At 29.5% G+C, this 20,697-nt stretch overlaps 1 protein-coding gene across 1 annotated transcript; it reads left to right on the top strand.

Moving 5' to 3' along the window:
* Positions 1-10,912: 10,912 nt before the first annotated feature.
* Positions 10,913-14,198, top strand: LOC129287520 (ribonuclease MC-like). The gene is made up of 4 exons (XM_054923708.1): positions 10,913-11,281; positions 11,404-11,614; positions 12,371-12,584; positions 14,009-14,198. Exons 1-3 carry the CDS (start codon positions 10,958-10,960, stop codon positions 12,535-12,537), a joined length of 702 nt encoding a protein of 233 aa, XP_054779683.1. The 5' UTR covers positions 10,913-10,957; the 3' UTR covers positions 12,538-12,584; positions 14,009-14,198.
* Positions 14,199-20,697: the final 6,499 nt, after the last annotated feature.

Here is a 20,697-nt window from a genome sequence, read left to right as displayed (position 1 = left end):
TAAATCAATTAAAAGCTAATACTTTTAAGGACTTTTGCAGAACAAGTATTAAACGTGGACACACAGTCCACGAGGGTAAAATAACCAAACGCGGCTTATGCCACGAAAACAAACGTGGACACACCAGTCCGCGAGGGTAAGTAACCAAATGCGGCTCAAGGCCACGAAACAAACGTGGACACACAATCCATGAGGGTAAGTAACCAAACGCGACTCAAGGCCACGAAACAAACGCGAGTGCGAGGCTCGCGAATAACAAACGTGAGAACATAGCTCACGAAAACCAAACTAGCTAGTCATTAACCAAGGCGTAACAAGGGCTAACGGAACTGCCGTTAGCAATAGTGTTCTGCTTAAAGTCCTCGTGAAATCACTTTTCAAACATGCGAGAATAATCATTTTTGAAATACACTTTATGTTCTCAATATCAAACTCGCATGAATTATTTCAAATCTTAGAGTTTGCCAAAACATTGTTTCATAGCAAATGTATAAGCTTGTACTAGTTGAGTAACCAAGAATTTCAAGAGTAAAATAAACAAAGATACCTCCATCGATCTTGAAAATATATTTCGTAAAGAAAATACATGCATATACTATAATTTAATTAACTTTTACCATCATTCTAAAATTTTCAGAACCAAAATGATTTCATTAACAAAGTACGTAATAATCATCGTAGTTGTTAAAATGATTTATATAAAAATGTAATATTTTCAAAAACAGACTGCTTTAATTAAAAAATGATGGGGTGCTATTCACTTACCTGTTAAATTCCAAACCCAATGATTTCCTTCCTCAATTCTTATCAAGAGACTCATCTTCCACATATCTTATATGAATAAATGAAACCTCAATTTTCTTCCTATAGTTATATAAACTTTATTCCGTTACCAACACAATCCCAACCACTTAGAAGTATTCAAGATTTCAAAAACCAAAATTTATATCTTAATGGTCTCCAAACATCATCACTTACCACCAAGTTATCTCATATCATACCAATCATAACTTCTATTTAAATGAGATGTGATTTTTCTTATACCTTGTGTCAAACACCTTGGGTGCAAAATTCCCAAACACCTACAATTAAATTTATCATGCTTATTTTGCCCATTTCTCAAATATCTTAAATTTATTCTCAAGATCGAATGATAAACACCCCTTTTTCGTATGAATTTATAAAATACTCAACATAAATCTTCTAAAAGTTCAGCTAACCATACTATAACTCAAGAATCAAACTTCTTACAATGCTCAAGTTAAAACTCACATAAATAAAATTTTGAATCGGTCATGCCGCTCATCCTACTAAATAGAATTTTAGAAAAGTCTAAATCTAGCAAAACTCTTCAAACAAGCATCTTACCGAACACCTTATAAACACCAATCTCAATCTCATGCCTAAGCCCTTCCCTTCCAACTTCATCCCACCAAATCCTCAAAATCAATCAATCCAAACAAAATTACTTTATCATAAAATTCAGACCCACATATACCATCATGAACCTATAAGATATTTTTTGAACTCAACTTTGAATTTTCATTTTTTTCATTTTTCATTTTTTTATATATTTTTTTTCTACACAGCACGGACGAAGGCAGAACCAAAAGAAAAATTTGAAATCTCATCTCTATCACTTCACCCAATCACACGCACAGAATTTATCCAAGGAAAAGAAAAGAAATCAAAGCTCCTCACCTCATATAAACCCAAATGCATGAACAGGGAGAGGAAGAAAAACTGAGCCTGCACAGAGGAGGAAAGGAGATCGTCGTTGAGTGCAGAGAAGAGATGAACAGATCGGTGACTGATAAAACAAGCAAAAGAAAGAAAACCATCTCACACTCATCCATACAGTCACCGACAGCGTAGAAGAACCAGCTTCGGCGAGCTGGAACAGAGGAGAAGAAAGGAACAGAAGCCACGAGTTGCTGGATCAATACTGGACGGAACAGCGACAAACATACACACGCCGGCGAAGTTGTAATCGAAAGGATGAAGGAGAAGGTGAAGCAGAAGAACGGAGCATTAGAGCTTCTCTCTCTCTCTCTCTCTCAGTCGCGAGTCTGGAAAAATCGAAGGAGCAGAGGAGAATATATCAAATTTGAGAGAGTGGCAAATTGGTAATTTCGCAGAGGAAAAAGGCAAAAATAATTCTCCTTCTGGCTTCCAGCAGATTCGAACTTGGGACCTATCAGAGGAATACTTGCACAGCCACCACTACACCAACTTTCCTTGTTGACATATTTGTTCCAATAATTATTATATTTACAATTAATACATTACATATTTTAATTTTAAATATTTTTTTTAGGTTATTACAGGTATAGCTTCAAAATTTTGGAGAGAGGGCATTCAAACAGCAGCATATCTAATAAGTAGGACCCTCTAGGTTACTTACTTTTAAAACACCCTATGAATTGATTTATGGAAAGCAACCTTTTATAGAACATATGTGAGTGTTTGGGTGTTTAGCTTTTGCTATAAAATTACATGATATTGATAAATTAAATTATCAAATCAAGATAGTAGGTGTCAAAATTCAGGGGGAGACCGATTGCAACAAATTCAAACTTCTTTGTGTGATTATCTATTACCTTTTACTGCTATAGAGAAGAACAAGATAATGTGCAAGCTGCACCTCAACGTTAAAATAATGTGCAACGTGAACAAACTCCTCACAAAAGACCTACAAGAGATACAAGACCCCCTAGATGCATGAATCAGAGACTATGAATGCATGACACCTTCACACAATCAACCAGAAACAGCATCTGACTACCATGAATACTCAGTGAGTGGAGGTGAAATAGCAGAAAAACATTAAGATTCAAAAACTGAATCTGTCCATAATGCTTGAACAGTAAATAAGGGAGTTGTAAAATATCCTATTCAAGATTATCTGAATTATTCACATGTTTCTCCAACTTACAAAAATTTTATATCTTGTAATTATTTTATTTTTGAGCCTATAACTTTTGAAGAAGCAGTTAAAGACAACAGGTGGATCGAAGCAATAAGACGAGATCAGAGCTCTAGAATCAAATCACACCTGGTAAATCATGGATTTGCCCCCTGATAAGACTCCAATCAGTTGCTAATGGGTCTACAAATTGAAACACCATGTGGATGGTAGTGTTGCAAAATACAAGACACGCCTTGTAGCCAAAGGTTACAACCAAAAGGAAGGAGTGCTGGATTACTGAGACATTCTCTCCGGTGGTGAAGAATGTGACCGTGAGAGTTATTCTCACCCTTGCAGCTGTCAACCATCGGAAACTTTTCCAGATGGATGTTCATAATGCAATCATATGAGGAGATTTAAATGAAGAAGTGTGCATGAGGATTCCACAAGTTTTTGGTAAACAAGGAGGAAAGGAAGTCAGCAAGCTGAACAAAGTCTCTGTGTGGATTAGCAATAATCAAGGCAATGGAATGCAAAGTTAACTCAAGCATTGATTCTGGGAGGATTTCCTCAAAGTCTACATGAGTACTCTTTATTTGTTAAACAACAATATAAACGGTTTATTGTTATATTAGTCTATGTCAGCATACTAAGCTTAAAATCAAAGACTTAGGCATTGTAAAGTACTTTCTCAGGATTGAGGTACCAAGATCTAGGAAAGAGATAGTGTTAAACCAAAGAAAGTATGATCTAGATTTATTAAAAGATGTATGTTTGAGTGGATATATGCCTGCTGCCACTCCAATGGAACAAAATCATATGCTAGTTGCTAGGGAAAGGATTGATACACAAGAGAAAAAGAAGAAAAAGACTGCCATTAATAGTAAAAAAAGGTCTTAAGAAGAAAAAGGATAAACTATTAAAAAGTCCAAAAGTGTATAGAAATCTGATTGGTAGATTATCTTACTTAACTGTCACTAGACCTAATAATTTCCTATGTTGTGGGTGTTAAGTCAATCTCTAGGAGAGCCTAGGGACTCTCACACGAATGCAGCGAGCAGAGTTGTTCATTATTTGAAGAAATCCCCAGCTGGCTTGGGTATATTCCAATCATCCAAAAGTAAAATGAAGCCGGAATGTTACTACGATTCAGAGTGGGGAACTTGTGGAGATACTAGACGATCTGTCACAGGATATGCAGTAAAATTAGGACGTTCTTTGATATCTTGGAAATCCAAGAAGTAGCTAGAGCACGGTCTCAAGGTCATCAGCAGAAGCCGAGTAAGACTTTTAGGGGCTGTTACTGTTGAAATAATTTGGATAGTTGGTCTGTTAAAGGATTTAATTTTTTTTTATATCAGTGAAGGATTTAAATTTTGTTAACATATAAAGCCTGTTCATGTATTTTGTGATAGTAAAGCCGGCATACATATAGCAAGTAATCCTGCTTTTCAGGAGAGGACTAAACTTTGTTAGGGAGAAATTATAGCAGGTTCTTGTAGATTTACATGTCAGATCGGAAATTATAGCAATTGGCTGATATTTTCATAAAGGCATTAGGATAGGAGGTTCATGAAGATTTGCTGAGCAAGTTGGGAACTTTAAATTTGTATAGTGCCAATTTGAGGGGGACTATTGAAGATTAAGTTAAGTATCATTAATCTCGATATTCCTGTACATACATAGGTTTTTTCCATGGGCCTATATAAGAATGGGCTAGACACAGTGCATATATGATGAGTTTTCCAGTTGACTAGAAGTCCACTATATTTTGTTCAATACCATGATTTTTACTTTACAATGTCTAATTTTCTGTGTTGCCCCTAGTCAATTTGCTGTTGTCGATTAAGATTTGTCTAGATCTGCAATAAGACAATAATTCCAATTCACTGTATGATATTCATTACCCTTTAGAGTAGTGTCTAAAGGGCAATGAATAACATTCAATAGGAATATGAATAAGTTGTGCTAACATGAAAGCAATAATTGAAATTAATTTAAATGAAAGTGTTGAATGAACAAATGAAGTAAGGCAATGAATAATAGTTTGAAAGATAATGAACTACATATAATAAGGACACGAACAAGTTGTGCTAATATGAAAACAACACTTAGAATTAATTTAAGTGAAAGTATTATAGTAAACAAGTGAAGTAGGGTAATGAGCAATAGTATGAAGGGTAATGAACAACATGTAGTAGGAACACAAACAAGTTGTGTTCAAGAATTTTAATAGGGCCAATTTTATTATTTTCTATAGAATTTTAATGGTAAAATTAATCACAGATAAGGACAAATGCATAATGAGTTGTTGTTAAAATAGGAACATGATTTATTTTTTTTCAAATGAGACTTGTTGTTAGTCCTTATCTATCATTAATTTCCTTAGGAGGCTGGATGTAATTCTCCCAATTTTAATTTCAATTAAGTATCCTACACTTGCAATGAAGTTTCAAAAATTCAAGGGTTTTCTTTTTTATCATCTTCTATCTAGGGTCTACAGTGAAATTTTCCCAATAATTTTCACATGGATTTGTATAGAGTTTTGACTTACGAGAACCAACATTTGACATGGTCATACAAAAATTGGTGATGAAAATATAATGATGTGACTTATAACTATAACCAAAAAAAAATTTTTTCTCTCTCTTCCCTATAAATAGGATTGAAGGGATTACTTCAAGTGTTATATACTATTACCATCTTACTTACAAGACAAAGTTTTTAATTCTTACTTAATCCTAAATATAAGGTAAAGATGGGTTAATTGAATTTTTTTTCCAATCTCGCGCTTCTTTAATTGCAATAAGTAGTTTGCAGGCTTTCAAATATTTTATATAGCATTCAATGAAGGTCAAAATTGAAAGGCATACATCTTTCTACAAGATTAGTATATCAACTACCACTCTTTAACTGGGAAATTAGCTAGTTAACTTTGCCTTATAATTAAGACTTGAGAGAGTTCAATAAGTTACTATACTCCAGTCTAAAATATAAAACATTTTCCATCATCTAGTGTTGGTCCAAAATGAGGACACCATGCAAAAAGTAAATAGCATTAAATGCTTATTTTTCACAAATACCCTTATTAATTATATTGTGGATAGATGTTATATAAGAGAAAAATTAAAGATAATTGTTTGGGTTAAAATAATTTTTTTTGACTCAAGCCTACCTCGAGCTTTTAGAAAGGAGGGAAGTTCAATTGTTTGAGTAAAAATATAATTTTTTCCCAAGCTCACCTAAAAATTTTAGAAGAGATGAAGTTATAGGACAAAAAACTACACTGACACATCACTCCAAAAGGTGGAAGTAGAGCAAACTTGGGAAAAATTGTAGAAAATTGCTCTAGAAAGTTGGAACATGGGGCCATTGCAGTGATGGACCCAAAAAAAATGGGTAGTGGAGGCAAAAATTTTACTCAAGATAAATATAAATTATTTTGTAAAATATCATTTTAAATATTTATTAAATTTCATTCAAGGTAATAATTTGTTAAAATTAACTACTAAAGAATAGGACATAGTGCATAAAAATACAATGATGTATTAGATAAAACATTCCGAATTTTAATAATTTTTTATAGTTATTAAAGTTATGTTTTTAAATAAAATTTATTTACCTTTAGTAGACAACTTTTTGTGGTACATTGCTCTATTTAAACAAATAAAGAAATTTATTTTTTGAATTACATTATTCCCTCCCCTCTAAAACCATTATTATTTGAGATTATAACCTATATTTGATTTGAGTTAAATAAATTTTTAGAAGGATAAATGAAATTTTTAGGGGCCAAGTAAATTTATTCTTAAATTTTTTTAGTGGGGCATAGAAATTTTTTTAGGTCATTTTGTACAATCTTTCCCAATCTTGTGGGAGAAATCGCCCCCCATAAGCATGGTTGTTAAACTCTCGAGTTGAATCTTCGAGTTTATTGCCTTTTCATTTCTAGTTTACAAAATCATATCAACCTACTCATAAACTTAAATTAGATACAATCAATTGGGCTTGCTAAACTTGTTGGTTTTAACTGAATTGAATAAGTTAGGTGTATATTGTTTAAAACTCACTTTATTGAAGTGGTGGACACTATTCAAAGAAAAATAAAATGAAAAAAATTAATATTAATAAAAAAGAAAATGAAAAAAATAAGTTGCTCTCTTTTGAAATTTCTATGTTGCGTATGATCATCTATTAATATAAGTAGGTTTAATTTCAAGGATTTATATTTAAAATATATTTAAATCAAATTAGGATCATATTTTATATTTTAATTATTTAATCATATACTTTTAATAGTTATTTATTAATAAAAGTAACTTTTTATGAGTTTACGATCAGGATTTATGATTCGATTTTACATCCCTATTATGAGTTTGCTTTAACCCACGATCTTGACAACCTTGCCCATAAGCTAACAAGTAGCTCCATCATGGGGCAATTGGAAATCTGCCACCTTTTGCCTATAAAAAGGGAAGCAAAACACACATACAGACCTCTCTAACTCCAATCAACTCAACACATCAACTAGCACCTGGAATTAGACATAGGCACTTCCTTTTGTAGCAAATTTAGATGTAGTTCCTTTATTTCAACATGCATCCATGAGAGAACAGCAAGTCTCCAACGCCTAGCAAAGCGATAGTACCTAGAAGAACAACAACATAGCCGCTCCCACGTTCTCCTGTTGTTTTTCTGTATTATAGTTTCTATAATTTATTCCAGAATAATAATAATATTATTATTATTATATCTGCTTCCATTATGAAGTTCTTGTGCTTTGTTCAATCTCATTTTCTTTATTTTTAAGGGACAATTATATTAAAATCCTATATAAGAGAATTAATTACTGCAAGGTTTATTGACAATTGAAATAAACTGTATAGTTTAGTTGTTAATGGACCTTGCAGTAATTAATTTCCTTATGTGGGACGTAACTATAATTCTCCCTATTTTTAAACACTTTTTTTTGGATAAATTGTGGCAAAAGACCCTGGAGAACTAACTATTTAATTTAAAAATCATGTGTATCACATTGTTTGAGGACGCGCTCCCTCGCACCAAAATCCTTGCAAACATTAATTAAGATAGATTGTATAAGTTGGAGGGTAATCTTAAAAAATAGTGATAATTTTTACCAATTTAATGACACAAATCACTTTTAATTACTTTCCTTAATTCATGTGAAGGTAGTTAGAAATATTTTATATTTTGGACTGGAGGGAGTACTTTACAAATAAATTGATTCCTTTTTTAAGCCAATTTGCATAAAAAAAATGCGTTTTTCTATATGCAGAGTAAAGAAAATGAGTTTTGAAACCTCTATCAGTTAGACCATCATCCTTTTCACAGCAGTTCTGTTTGCAGATTTAGACCATTTGGATGGTTGACCCGGATTGAACTGCCCAAAATAAAATGTTGAGCCAGAACCAGAGCCGGTTTATGTGAACCGGGTGGGTCAAATTTCTGAAGACTACAGCACAAACGAGAAAAGGGTGGAGGAGGACAAACAGTAGATGGATTGAAGATGATGATGATGGAATGGGGGAAGGCAGAACTGGAGGAGCACTGTGACCCATCGAAAATAGTGGAGGATTTGAAATCTTGAAGAACTATCGTGTATCAAAAAATGGCGTTGCAAAAATATATGTTGCACGGCTATCAGAATATGCAAAGAGATAGGGAAAAGTTTCTTTAGACAGTGTAAATCATCAATGCTAAAATCGTGGGAACTATAATTACATCAGCTATGATTTGTTTATTTTTATTAAAATATTTGTTAAGATTTAATTAAAAAAAAATAAAATCTACCCCTTTATCGGGTGAAACCGCCCAAAGCAAATCACAAGCCTGTAGCCAGGAGTTAGAACTAACTTATAAATAATTATTAGCTTTCTAAAATCATATTTAATTTAAATAATAGACATTTTCCGATCAAAATAGAAGTTATATAATATAGAAATTTAATTTGATAAATATCAAAACCGATTTTAATTTTTAATTTATTTTATTACTATTTGAAAAATTTATTCTTGATATTATTATTTTTATATTAAAATTTTAAAATTTTATTAAAATATATTAATTTAATAATAAGTGGTTTGACTATGGTTCAACCACAGTTCAACCAATGAACATTGAATCATTGTGTCGACCAATTTGATAACCAGTTTGGTTTTTAAAACACCGGATATAATTGACTTACTTATAGGATAGGAGGGAATAATTTGTTGAAGACAAATTTAGATTTTGCACTAAAAATTCATTATTTGAAAATTTTAAGTAATATTATATTTTCTAAAATATTGTTTTGGCTAAATATTTTTTTAGTTTAATATATATCATATATTGTAAAGTAAGAAATTATAAAAAATATAAGATACATGCTGAAATGGATCCTTCATCCTTATATATATAGACCGATAAATTAATGGTTGTTATATATAATAATATTGCAAATTATCCCTAGTGGTTTTAATTTAATAATATGGTCATCGTTCTCTATATATACCGAGTCAGTATGATTTATTAAAAGTTTTGATGCTAAAAATTTAAAAATAATGGCGTCCACAATATTAAATAGTATAGAATAGTGTGATAAATTAGAGACAACATCTAATACTACCAAAGGTATACTTTTTGTTTTTTGTTTTTTACGTAACATCATCTTGAAACAAATATAACATTTAAGGACAAATTTGACTGATACACTAAAAAATTATAGTTTAAATATTCAATAATATCGTGCTTTGTTTAAAATCCAATATCATAATGCAATAACTGTTAAAATTATAAGATAGTGTTACACTAAAATATTCATTCTGATCTTATTTATAAGTTTCTTTTAACATATTTAATTGAAACTAATGAAAACATTAAAAATCATTAACTCTATTTCAAAATATTATGACACTTTTTGGAGTGTTTTGATATCCTATAATATGATATGCTTTGAGAAAAATAAACATTTATTAGTGAGCTTATTTCAGAATTGCCCCTCATTATTACATTCCTTAAATATACATATTTCTCTCTCTCTTATTAAATGAAGGGTACTTTTAAAAGTATATATTGTTCTCATAGATTGGTTTTTGAGATAAAGAATACGTTAAAATTTGAAAAACTGTAATATCGTATTCTTAACAAGAACTAATTTGAATGAGAGAGAAAATGGAGGCAAGTGTTTCTAACTTTCTAATTTGATATTTTGGTCACTATTATGATCCCAAGATTACAATATAATTATTGGCGAAAAATATTACAAACATCAGATCGATTCTTGGTCTTTTTTAATAAATAATAGAGATTATAGTCTCTAGGACGTCAAAAATTATAATATTCCAAGTGTCTTGCCGCTTCAACGATGATAGGCTATATTCGGAGCATTAAATTTGCACCATGATTTTTGTTTAGCAAAACAATAAATAACTCAACGTCTAGTTATTTTAATAGTAATGCCACATGTTCTTAGGTGTGAGGTTTAGGACTCAAACCTTACATTACCATAAGAGGCATATGTATGTATGTATATCAGAGTATGTCTCCTTTTCTTACCAACCGAAAAAAAAACTAGGTTAGAGATAAAATAAAAAGAAGAAAAGAATATTTAAAGTTTACATGTTGAATTTGATTCCCCATTTGATGTTAGAGAGGCGGCTATAAAACCTAATAGCATATAACAATATTTTATGTTTATGTTCTTCCTTGTTTAATTAATAGGATATCTCACTAGGGTTGATGGTTTATTTATTAAAAAATATTTTTTTAAAAAAATTAATAACATATTAAAAAAAACTATAATATCTTATACTTTGAAACATCTTAACTAAAAAAAATGTCTTAAATTTTTAAATAAAAGAGTAAATAGAGATTAAAGTCTTGGTCGTCATAAATTTTATATTCCAAGTGGTTTTCTGGCGACTTCAACGATGATCGGCTATGTTCAGAGGAGTATTAAATTCAACATGATGCTGAAGAGGGCTATAAAACCGTGGCTAGCTTGCAAGCACGAATGGTCCCAGAAAGAGCAACACAACACAATCAATAACCATGAGGATCTCATCAAAACAAGTGTTGGTGTTTATTGTTCCTCTAATACTGGCTTGGTTGTGTTTGTATTACTTCAATTACAACACCACCAAAAAAAATACAAACCTATTTAGTGCCGTCCAACTCAAACCAGGATTCGATTATTTTTTGTTGGCCTTACAATGGCCAAACACTTTCTGCAAAACTCAGCCAATGGGAAAACCCCCTTGCAATCCAAACCCTCCAACCCAGCAAGATTTCACCATTCATGGACTCTGGCCTCAGTTCAATTCTGGGAAAGCTCCTGCAAATTGTCGACCCGCGCCGGATATGACTCCTGACGATGTAATTAAACTGATATCTTTTTCTCGCTTTATTTCTTGTTTGTTTAATGTCCAATTGGTGTGTGTGTGTGTAGAGAGAGAGAGAGAGAGAGAGAGAGAGATAATGCGTGTGCATGAATGCAGCTTCGTAAGTTCGAGCAAGATCTGCTTGCCTACTGGCCAGATTTACATGATGCAAACGATTTTGACAAAAGCATGAGATTCTGGCAATACGAGTGGAACAAGCATGGAACCTGTTCTTCAAACAAGTTCTCAACACAACAGTATCTCAAAATAACTATTGATCTCGCGAAAAACTATGCTCAACCCATCCTGTCCAAAATGAGAGCAGCAGGTAATTAGTTAAGGGAAAATCCATGTCTTCAATTTAATTTAGTTGTTAAATCACTAATGGGTTAAACCCATTTTTTCCCTGATTTTTTTTTTGAAGAACATTAGACATCATAAGGGTGGGCAACATTCCTCATAAACAAGTTTTTTTTTTTAAAGAGTGAAATTGCTTTTTCATCAAAAACCTATCATCTTTTCCATTATTTATTAATGTGAAATAGTTGTGGGACCCATGCATGCACAATAACAATAAGGCATTTTGACCCATTTACCACCATTTCAATGTTAAAATCAGGCCCGATTCTTGCCACTTCCCTTCTAGCCCCTTTGGCTCATGTGAGGTGGTCAACATATCTTATTGTCACTGTATGTGAGTTTTACAACTATTTCATATTAATAAATAATAGAAAAGATGTTATATATAATGGAAGGACAATTTTTCTCTTGAAAAAAATTGTTTAAGGAGGATATTATCTCAACCTTCAGTACGGAGTTCCTAAAAAAATTTGGGAGAAAAATGGTATTCAATGATTACTGATAGTATTGATATATGTGTGTGTACATAAGTAAGCTTGACACCGCATTTTAATCTTAAAGTCACAAAAACATGTTCATGATTATTTCTGTTAATCGTATCCTTCATCTTTGTCTCAATTTTATCTGTTAAGAATTCCCACATCAACTCTCGTTCGAATTCCAATAGCTTTGATTGACATCGATATCAATTATATTAATTTCTGGTTCAATTAATTTGTTTTAGGTATCAATCCAGATGCAGCTACTCCACACGATGAAACAAACATACAGAACGCTGTTAAGGATGCCACAGGTCAAAGTCTTCTTCAAGAGATTCGTCTGTGTGTCGAAGACGATGGAGTTACACTCTTTGATTGCAACACTGCTTCTTTATTTGCTGATGATCTTTAACCTTCACGACGTCGTTTTCTCATCATACACTTTCCATCACACATCGCGTAAGTTCATAGATTTTTTTTTTCTTTTGCTTTGTTTGCTGTCTTTTGTTTTTCCCCCAATTATATTCAGTGTTCCAATTTCCACATTCATAAATATTACAAGGTTATTTATGAATATAACCTGTGGGATGAGTTCGAGACTTTTTGGATCCCTGCTTAATTAATTATTAGTTTACCCGCCTGAGTGGCTCCTGAATTAAATATAACTTCATTTTTACGATAAAAGTTACTCCTCTAGTGTTATTTATTGGGCAGAGAGAAATTAGTTATTTTGGTCCCATTTTTATAGGGCGTCTCAATGATTATTGTATCTATCTTTATATTTTTGCCCCAATTAAATATTGAGAATATTATTAAATGATTATTAAATGTTAGAGTATTTTGCTTTGTAGTATATAAATTTAATAAGGATAAAGTCAAAAACTTTTAAATTTGTAGACATAGTTAATTAGGTTTAAGATTTTTCTTAATTCTGGTGAAAATACTGAAAATGATTATAAATAGGACCAGATAGAATAATTACAACATAGTATTTGAATAGATGGACTTGGATTTAAATTTTAGATAATTATTCTAAAGTCAGGAGCTTATATATCTTACATAATTTTTGTGAAATTATGTTTCTGACCTTCTGCAAAAGAATGGAAAGAAAGTAACGAGCCAGTGGCTATTTTAAATGGGAAAATGAATATTTCAATTAGGCGATTGATTATAAATTGATCAATAAATGACAACTAACTTTTTGGAATTTTTTTAATCAGTCAAGCGGAACGGTCTGTAGGTCAGTGACTACTTTAGATGAAAAAAAAAATGATTATTTCAAATGGGAAAAAGACTAAAATTGAGTAGAAAATGATAACCAACTAACTTTCTATTATTTTGCTGAGAGTCACAAACATGATTTTTCAAAAAAAAAAAATTGTCAGTGGAAAGTCTCCAGGGACTTGTTCAAAGTAATTATTCCATTAATTTCATGGTAATCTTTTGTCATTTAACTATTTAATTTTGGTGGGATTTATTTGTTATTCTTATATTTAAAATTTTATTTGATGGAATAATGCATTTTGCAAGTGAGAATCGTTATTTTGTAAATAAAATGTTTTTCAAATATATCATTATTTGGAAATAATTTTTATTTACAAATTAATGAATCTTTCTTGCAAACTCATGCTTTGAGAGTTGCTAATAAAGGTATATGAGAATAACAAGTTTTTTTTATATAAATTAGCAAATTTCACTTGTAAATTTTTGTTTTAATCCTTATAATCATGAAAAGATATATAGTAGAAATTTTTTACACCAATTCACTAAAGAATTTTTAGTCCTTTTGATTTCCAATTTTTTTGTTCCTTATTTTATTTTGATTAAATCTTTTGAGTTTTTAATCTCATTTCCCATCATAATTGTTTTTTCCTTTTTTACAGGGAGGACGTTGCAAGGCTCCTTTTTGTTAGCAAGGTCATATGGACAGTTGCATCGAACTTAACCCCCTGTCTCTTTACTTAGTGTCTGATTCCTCAAATAAAATATATTCTTCTAGTCTTGTTTATAGGACAAGGAGAAAAAAACTTAATTTTGATTCTATTTATAAGAGTATTTTACTATTTTTTTTATGTTCACCTTACTTTTTTACTATTATTAAATGTTAAAAAAATTTATTAAAAATAATTCTTTTTATCCTTATTAGGGAGTAGAGGTAAAATTTACTAAATTTTAACATGCAATTGAAAAAATAATTTTTTAAAATTTTAATGTTTCATTGGTTTTGGTAAAACATGAGGGAAGTAACTTATAAATAGGACAAAATAGAGTATCTCTTACCTTTGGTTCTTATTACAAGGATCTATTAACTATTTTACTTAAATTAAAAAAAGGGGTTCTAGTCAAAATTAAAAAATGGGGGTTAAATGGCAAATTAGTCCCTAAATTATAGTCCAATAGCTAGAGTCGGGATCCTAAACTTTTTTTAGTGTAATATTGCCTTTAAACTTTTCAAAACAATGCAATATGACCCCTACTGTTAACAATATTAATTTTGACTATTAGATGACTAAAAAATTAGAGAAAATGACCCCAAAATTACTAAAACCCAAGAAATTTTTGTGGTCTTTTTTTTATTTTTGGTTAATTTTTTATAATTTTCTTATTTATTCTCTATAATTTTAATGCCATTTTATATAATTTTTTAGTTAACTAACTATCAAAATTAACCTTTGTTAATAATAGGGGCCATATTGCATTGTTTTAAAAAGTTAAAAAGGAATATTATACCAAAAAAGAGTTTAGGGTCTCAAATCCTCCTAGATTAGAGTAGTTGAGTGTAATATAATTTGTCAAAATTACTCTTAATTAAATTCAAATGAGATAAATATGGAGTGATGAAAAAGGATGGTTTTAAATATATAATATTTCAAACGTTATAGGAAGAATGACAATTAGATCTCAAAATATTAAATTAATGACAAAGAAGTCCTCGACAAATTTTTGTTGAAAAATAATTTAAAAAAATCAATCCAGATAATTATGAATTCAAGAGTTTTAAATTGTAAAGAAGTATTTAAGTATCAAATGTAACTTTTAATGTATAACAGGAGCTTTTGTCTATAACTGTTTAAAAGAATATTTATAATTCATTCTTTAAAAAATTTTATTGGGGACCTAATTATCATTAATTTAATTGTTTTGGACCAAATTGTCACTCACCCGATGTTATAATCTCATCAATAAAAATGGTCTCACAGAACAAAAATTTGATTAATTAGTCTAGGAAGCAAGGTTGTTAAACTTGCAAGTTTAAGTAAACTAATCATAAAGCTGTAAATTTGAAATGTAAACTCATTAAAATTTAAAATATGGCCATAATTTAATTTAAATATATTTTAAATATAAATCATTGAAATTAAATCTATCTACATTCATAAATCATTATATTCAAAATAGAAATTTCAAAATAAGGAAATTTTGGGTATTATTGTTTTCTTTTTTATTAATATTCTTTTTTGTTTTTTTGAGTTTTATTTTTCATTAAATCAAATCTTACCACTTCAAGTTTTACACAGTATATACCTATTTTAATCAATGAGTTTATAATCATATTAACACGATTTTATAAGTTAGAAATATAAAAATGGTAAGCTTGAAGAGTCAACTCATCAATTTTGACCGAGTTTTATCTAATTTGAGTTTACGAGCTAGTTAACATGATTTTATAAATTAAAAATTTAAAAATGATAAGCTCATAAAGCCAATTTGAAAGTTTGACAATAATACAAAAAAAAAAAAAATGGTTATATTCACATATTTTTCAAGATATCAGGCAGTAAAATTAAAAAAAATATATTTCTCTTTTTTGACAAAAGAGAAAATAAAGATTTTTTAGTCCATCAACAGGAATTCCGTGTTTGAATTGTCAGCCAATGCACACAATGGTTAGGATTCCACAGTTCAGGCACTGACACGCTGAAACGGTACTGTAATGTAAAATGTATATCAAGTAGTGTCTTAAAAAATAATAGTGCAAGAATTAATAATAATATATACAATTAACAATATATATATTGCCGTAAAGGTCACAGACTGAACAAATCATCAATTATATATATAAATATAAATTTATTCAACTGGCAATAATTTTTTTTAATGGCATAACGCAAAACAGCAAAAAATAAAATACAGGATTAGAAATATAATCTTAAAAAAAATTATGTCATATAAGTCTCTAAAGATTTTATAATAATTATCTGAGTTTCTGAAACTCTTTTATCATTTACCTATTTTTATACAATTTATTTTTTATTCTCCATATTTTATTTCACGCCCAAGTGGTTCGTGCATAAATATAACTTCACTTCTGCAATAAATTAAAGTATTCGAATATCATATTGCTTTAGTGTAATATCATATTACACATCAGTGATTTAAATATTACATAGATCTGGAGACCTCGATGGTCTAGGTCTTCTTTCTTTTATAAGTAATGAGAGTCCTGGTCATTATAATTTATTCCAAGTCTTGTCGGTTTAGAAATTTGGTCGTTATAAATTATTCGAATATTAAAAACATCAAGAGATGTAGTGCTGCAGTTTTTTTTTTTTTTCATCTTTTGTTCACTTCTAGAAAGTAGTATTTTTTCCCAAAAAATTAGTATAAGAATTTTTTTAAAAAAAATTTCCGCTACATTTCTCGTCGGAATAACTTGCATAGAAAATTTCATAAGATGTCTGTGAAAAAAAAATCGTGACAAAGATAGCATGGGGCTTGAACTATTTTTGCAGGCTTTTCCCAAACTTTTTGATGAATAATAAGCCTGCTAAAGACGAAAAAACACCAAGCCAAAAAATATAAAAGGAGAATGACATCAAAGAATCAAAAGATTGAGTTAAATTTAATTAAGGGCTTCAAAATTTTAAAATATAAAATAAGGACCAACGATCTTTTAGTAAATTAGTCTAAAATTCGCTACTCTCATTCCATGATTTGCAACCATTAAACCAAGAACTTATAAATGAAATTTTCTAATTTGTAAAAGAAAAACTTGTAAAAAATATCACTATTTCAAGTTATTTTTTACTCTCGTACTCTTATTTGCAACTCTCAGAATATAGATGTACGAGTAAAATTTGTTGATTTGTTAAGGGAAATGATTTTTAGGTAATAATATATTTTACTTGCAAACTCTTGATACAGCCCGCCAATCAACATAATTACAAGTCATTTACTTTCATTATATATTTTGATTGTGGACACTTCAAAATATTTTACACACGGGCATAAATAAAACAACACTAAATAATCTATTGGCTACCAAATAAGATTACCACATGTCCCACTTACCCCAAAAAAAAATTATATATATATATATATATATATAATCTGATATGTTTCCAAAATTTAGTTTTGTTAAACTTACAATAATGACAAATTTGATATAAAATTATCACGAGCTGGTTTCCTAGAAAATTGACGTTTACAAGGAGCATAGAAGAACATGCAAAGCCAACATTTGTTATTCTTTTTTGGCCAACCATCCATCCATTTATTTTGGTCTTTTTTTAATAAAAAGTTTTGGTCTTATTAAATAAAATTACAAAGAATTTATATTAAAACAATTCATAGACTTGTATGCATCCAAATGAAAATTTGATTCAAATTCAAATCCCCATGCATCCAAACACAGCCTCAGTATTTAATTTATTTTGCATTGACTTCATTAAATGAAGCTTATAAATATCATACATACACTGCTACACTGATTAACATCTAATACTACCTAAAAGGTACTATAATTTTTCCCTATCATTTAAAAATGTATATCACATTTTAGGACAAACTTGGCTGTTACAATAAAAAATTATGGTGTAAATAATTTTAAGTATAATTTATATAGTATTATGCTTTTGTAGTTTAAAACAATGCAATAAATGTTTACATTATAAGATAGTATTGCCCTGAAATAGATACCAAATATATACCCATCCACAAATTAATGCAGGTATGTATAAGTATGCTAATGTTGGTGTATTAAATATTACAAATTATCCCTAGTTGTTTCAAATTTCAGTACTTGGTCATTAATAAAAATCAGTGATTTAATTATTATATAGATTTGTTTGTCAAAAATTGGGCGATGTGTTTGAATAACAAAAATACCAAGAATGCCAAAGATGTAGAGTCTCGAATATGATCAAAGAGTCTTTGGGCTCCCTTATTTTAGTTCACTCAGATGTGAAGATGCAAAAATAATGAAAGATTGATTTTATTAAAATATAAAGTTGCAATGATTACAACTATAAAATTGGGAAAAAAATATAATCTGAGTACAGGATACAAAGTAAATTGAATTTGAGACTAAATAATGAGAATGTTATGTGGAGATTGTCTGTCCTTGATTTTATTAGTTGGACCCCATTTTATATTTGAATGCCTGAGACCATGGTGTTGAAAAAAATCAGGAGCTCATTTGCAAAATATCTGCTATTGCTAGACATGGTCCAATGAGATTCAAGGCACATTAGATAACAATCCCACATTTTTTTAATGACCTTCCACACTCAATCACTCTGAGTTTTAAGGATCACGCCCCTGGTCTTAGTACATGCTTAGCACAAAACCTTCTCTATACATGGATTGGGCTCCATTTTCAGTCAAGTATTGGACCTGTTGCTTCATTTTCCTTTCTCCTTATTACTTTGGGCTTGACATTTCATTTTAAGTCCAAACAAGATCAAGAGACCTCAATGGTCTAGGTCTTCTTTCTTTTAAAAGTAATGGGAGTCTTAGTCATTATAATTTATTCCTAGTCTTGTCAGTTTAAAAATGTGGTTCTTATAAATTATTGGGAAAGAATAATTTTTGGTTCTTATAGTTTCATTAGGTTTTGTTTTTACTCTATAATTTTTTCAGTGTTTTTAATCCTTATAATTTCAAAAAAAATTGGGTAACCTTTGTTTTTCAAGTCTCTACAGGGACTAAAAACATTGAAAAAAAATTAAAGGGCGTAAAAGCAAAACCCAATGAAATTTTAGGGATCAAAAATTATATTTTTCCTAAATTATTCAAATATTAAAAACAGCAAGAGATGTAGCGCTGCAGTTTTTTCCCCCATATTTTGTTCACTTCTAAAAAGTAGTATTTTTCCCAAAAAAAAAAGTATAGGAATTTTTTCCAAAAATTTTCCGCTACATTTCTCGTGGGAATAACTTGGATAGAAAATTTCACAAGAAATCTGTGAAAAAATTCGTGAGAAAGATAGCATGTGTTTTGAACTATTTACGCAGGTTTTTCCTAAACTTTCTGCGGAATAATAAGCCTGCCAAAGAGGAAGAAAGAATGAGCCAAACAATATAAAAGAAGGAATGACATCAAAGAATCAAAAGATTGAATTAAATTTAATTAAGGGCTTAAAAATTTTAAAATATAAAATAAGGACCAAAGATCTTTTAGTAAATTACTCTAAAATTAGCTAATCTCATTCCGTGATTTGCAACCATTAAAACAAGAATTTATAAGTGTAATTTGCTAATTTGTAAAGAAAAAAATGGTCAAACATATCACTATTTCAAGTGATTTTTTATTCTCATACTCTTGTTTGCAACTCTCAAAATATAAATGTACGAGTAAGATTTGTTGATTTGTTAAGGAAAATGATTTCTAAGTAATAATATATTTTACTTGCAAATTCTTATTTTCAAGGATCTAAATCATACAATGTGAGTAATAAAATTTTAGACCAATTTATTCAAGGACGTTTAATCCTTCTTTTGGATTTCTAAATGTTTTTCTCATTTAATTTTAATTTAATCTTTAGTCCTCTAATATCATTTCTTTGTAATATTTGTAGGTATGTTATAAGGGATATTGTATTTGTATTATTGCATACAAAAAACTTAAAAATAAGGTTATTTAAATAAATTATCTTTAAAATTAGGAATAATAAAACTTTTAGTTTCTTAAGCTTGCTTCAATTATCAATTTGGTGTTTTAAGTTTAATTTTTATTGATTTTGTCCTTTAAATTTATCTCAGTTATTAATTTGTTTTTATTGTTTAAATAAGAGATAATACTGTCAAAATCTGTTAACATGGATAATAAAATATTAATGGTAGACATGTAGATTAATAAAAAGAAATATAATTATTTAGGTTAAAAAAGCTAGACTCATATTTAAAAAAAAACAAATCAAAAAAATGCAGTGTATGAAATTAGATTAATAAAAAACTAAATTAATTTGAGGGCTAACTTATTTTTATTCAGCTACATATGCATAGCAAGTTGTCAAAATACTTTAAACATTAGATTAATTTAAAAATAAATTTTTTAATTTAAAGGACCAAGATGATAATTAAAAAAATGTAAGTGATCAAATCAATAAAAATTAAACTTGAGACATCAAACCGATAACTGGATTAAACTTGAGGAATTAAAAGTTTAATTATCCCTTAAGATTATGATCTTTTAAGGACCTTTAAATGGTATTTCGGAATTTTTTTGGTCTCTTATTAGCATTAATTTGTACTTTTGGCCCCAAAATTTTAAAGGTATAGTTTTAACAAAGATCTTTTTTTCTTTTTTAAATCATGTAATTCATGTCTTTAAATTTACAACGGTATAGTGT

This window comes from Prosopis cineraria, unplaced genomic scaffold (genome assembly GCF_029017545.1).
Source record: "Prosopis cineraria cultivar Desert tree isolate PC_DT_omini unplaced genomic scaffold, ASM2901754v1 PC12, whole genome shotgun sequence".
Lineage (NCBI taxonomy): Eukaryota > Viridiplantae > Streptophyta > Magnoliopsida > Fabales > Fabaceae > Prosopis > Prosopis cineraria.
This window is presented reverse-complemented; position numbering and strand designations above follow the sequence as displayed.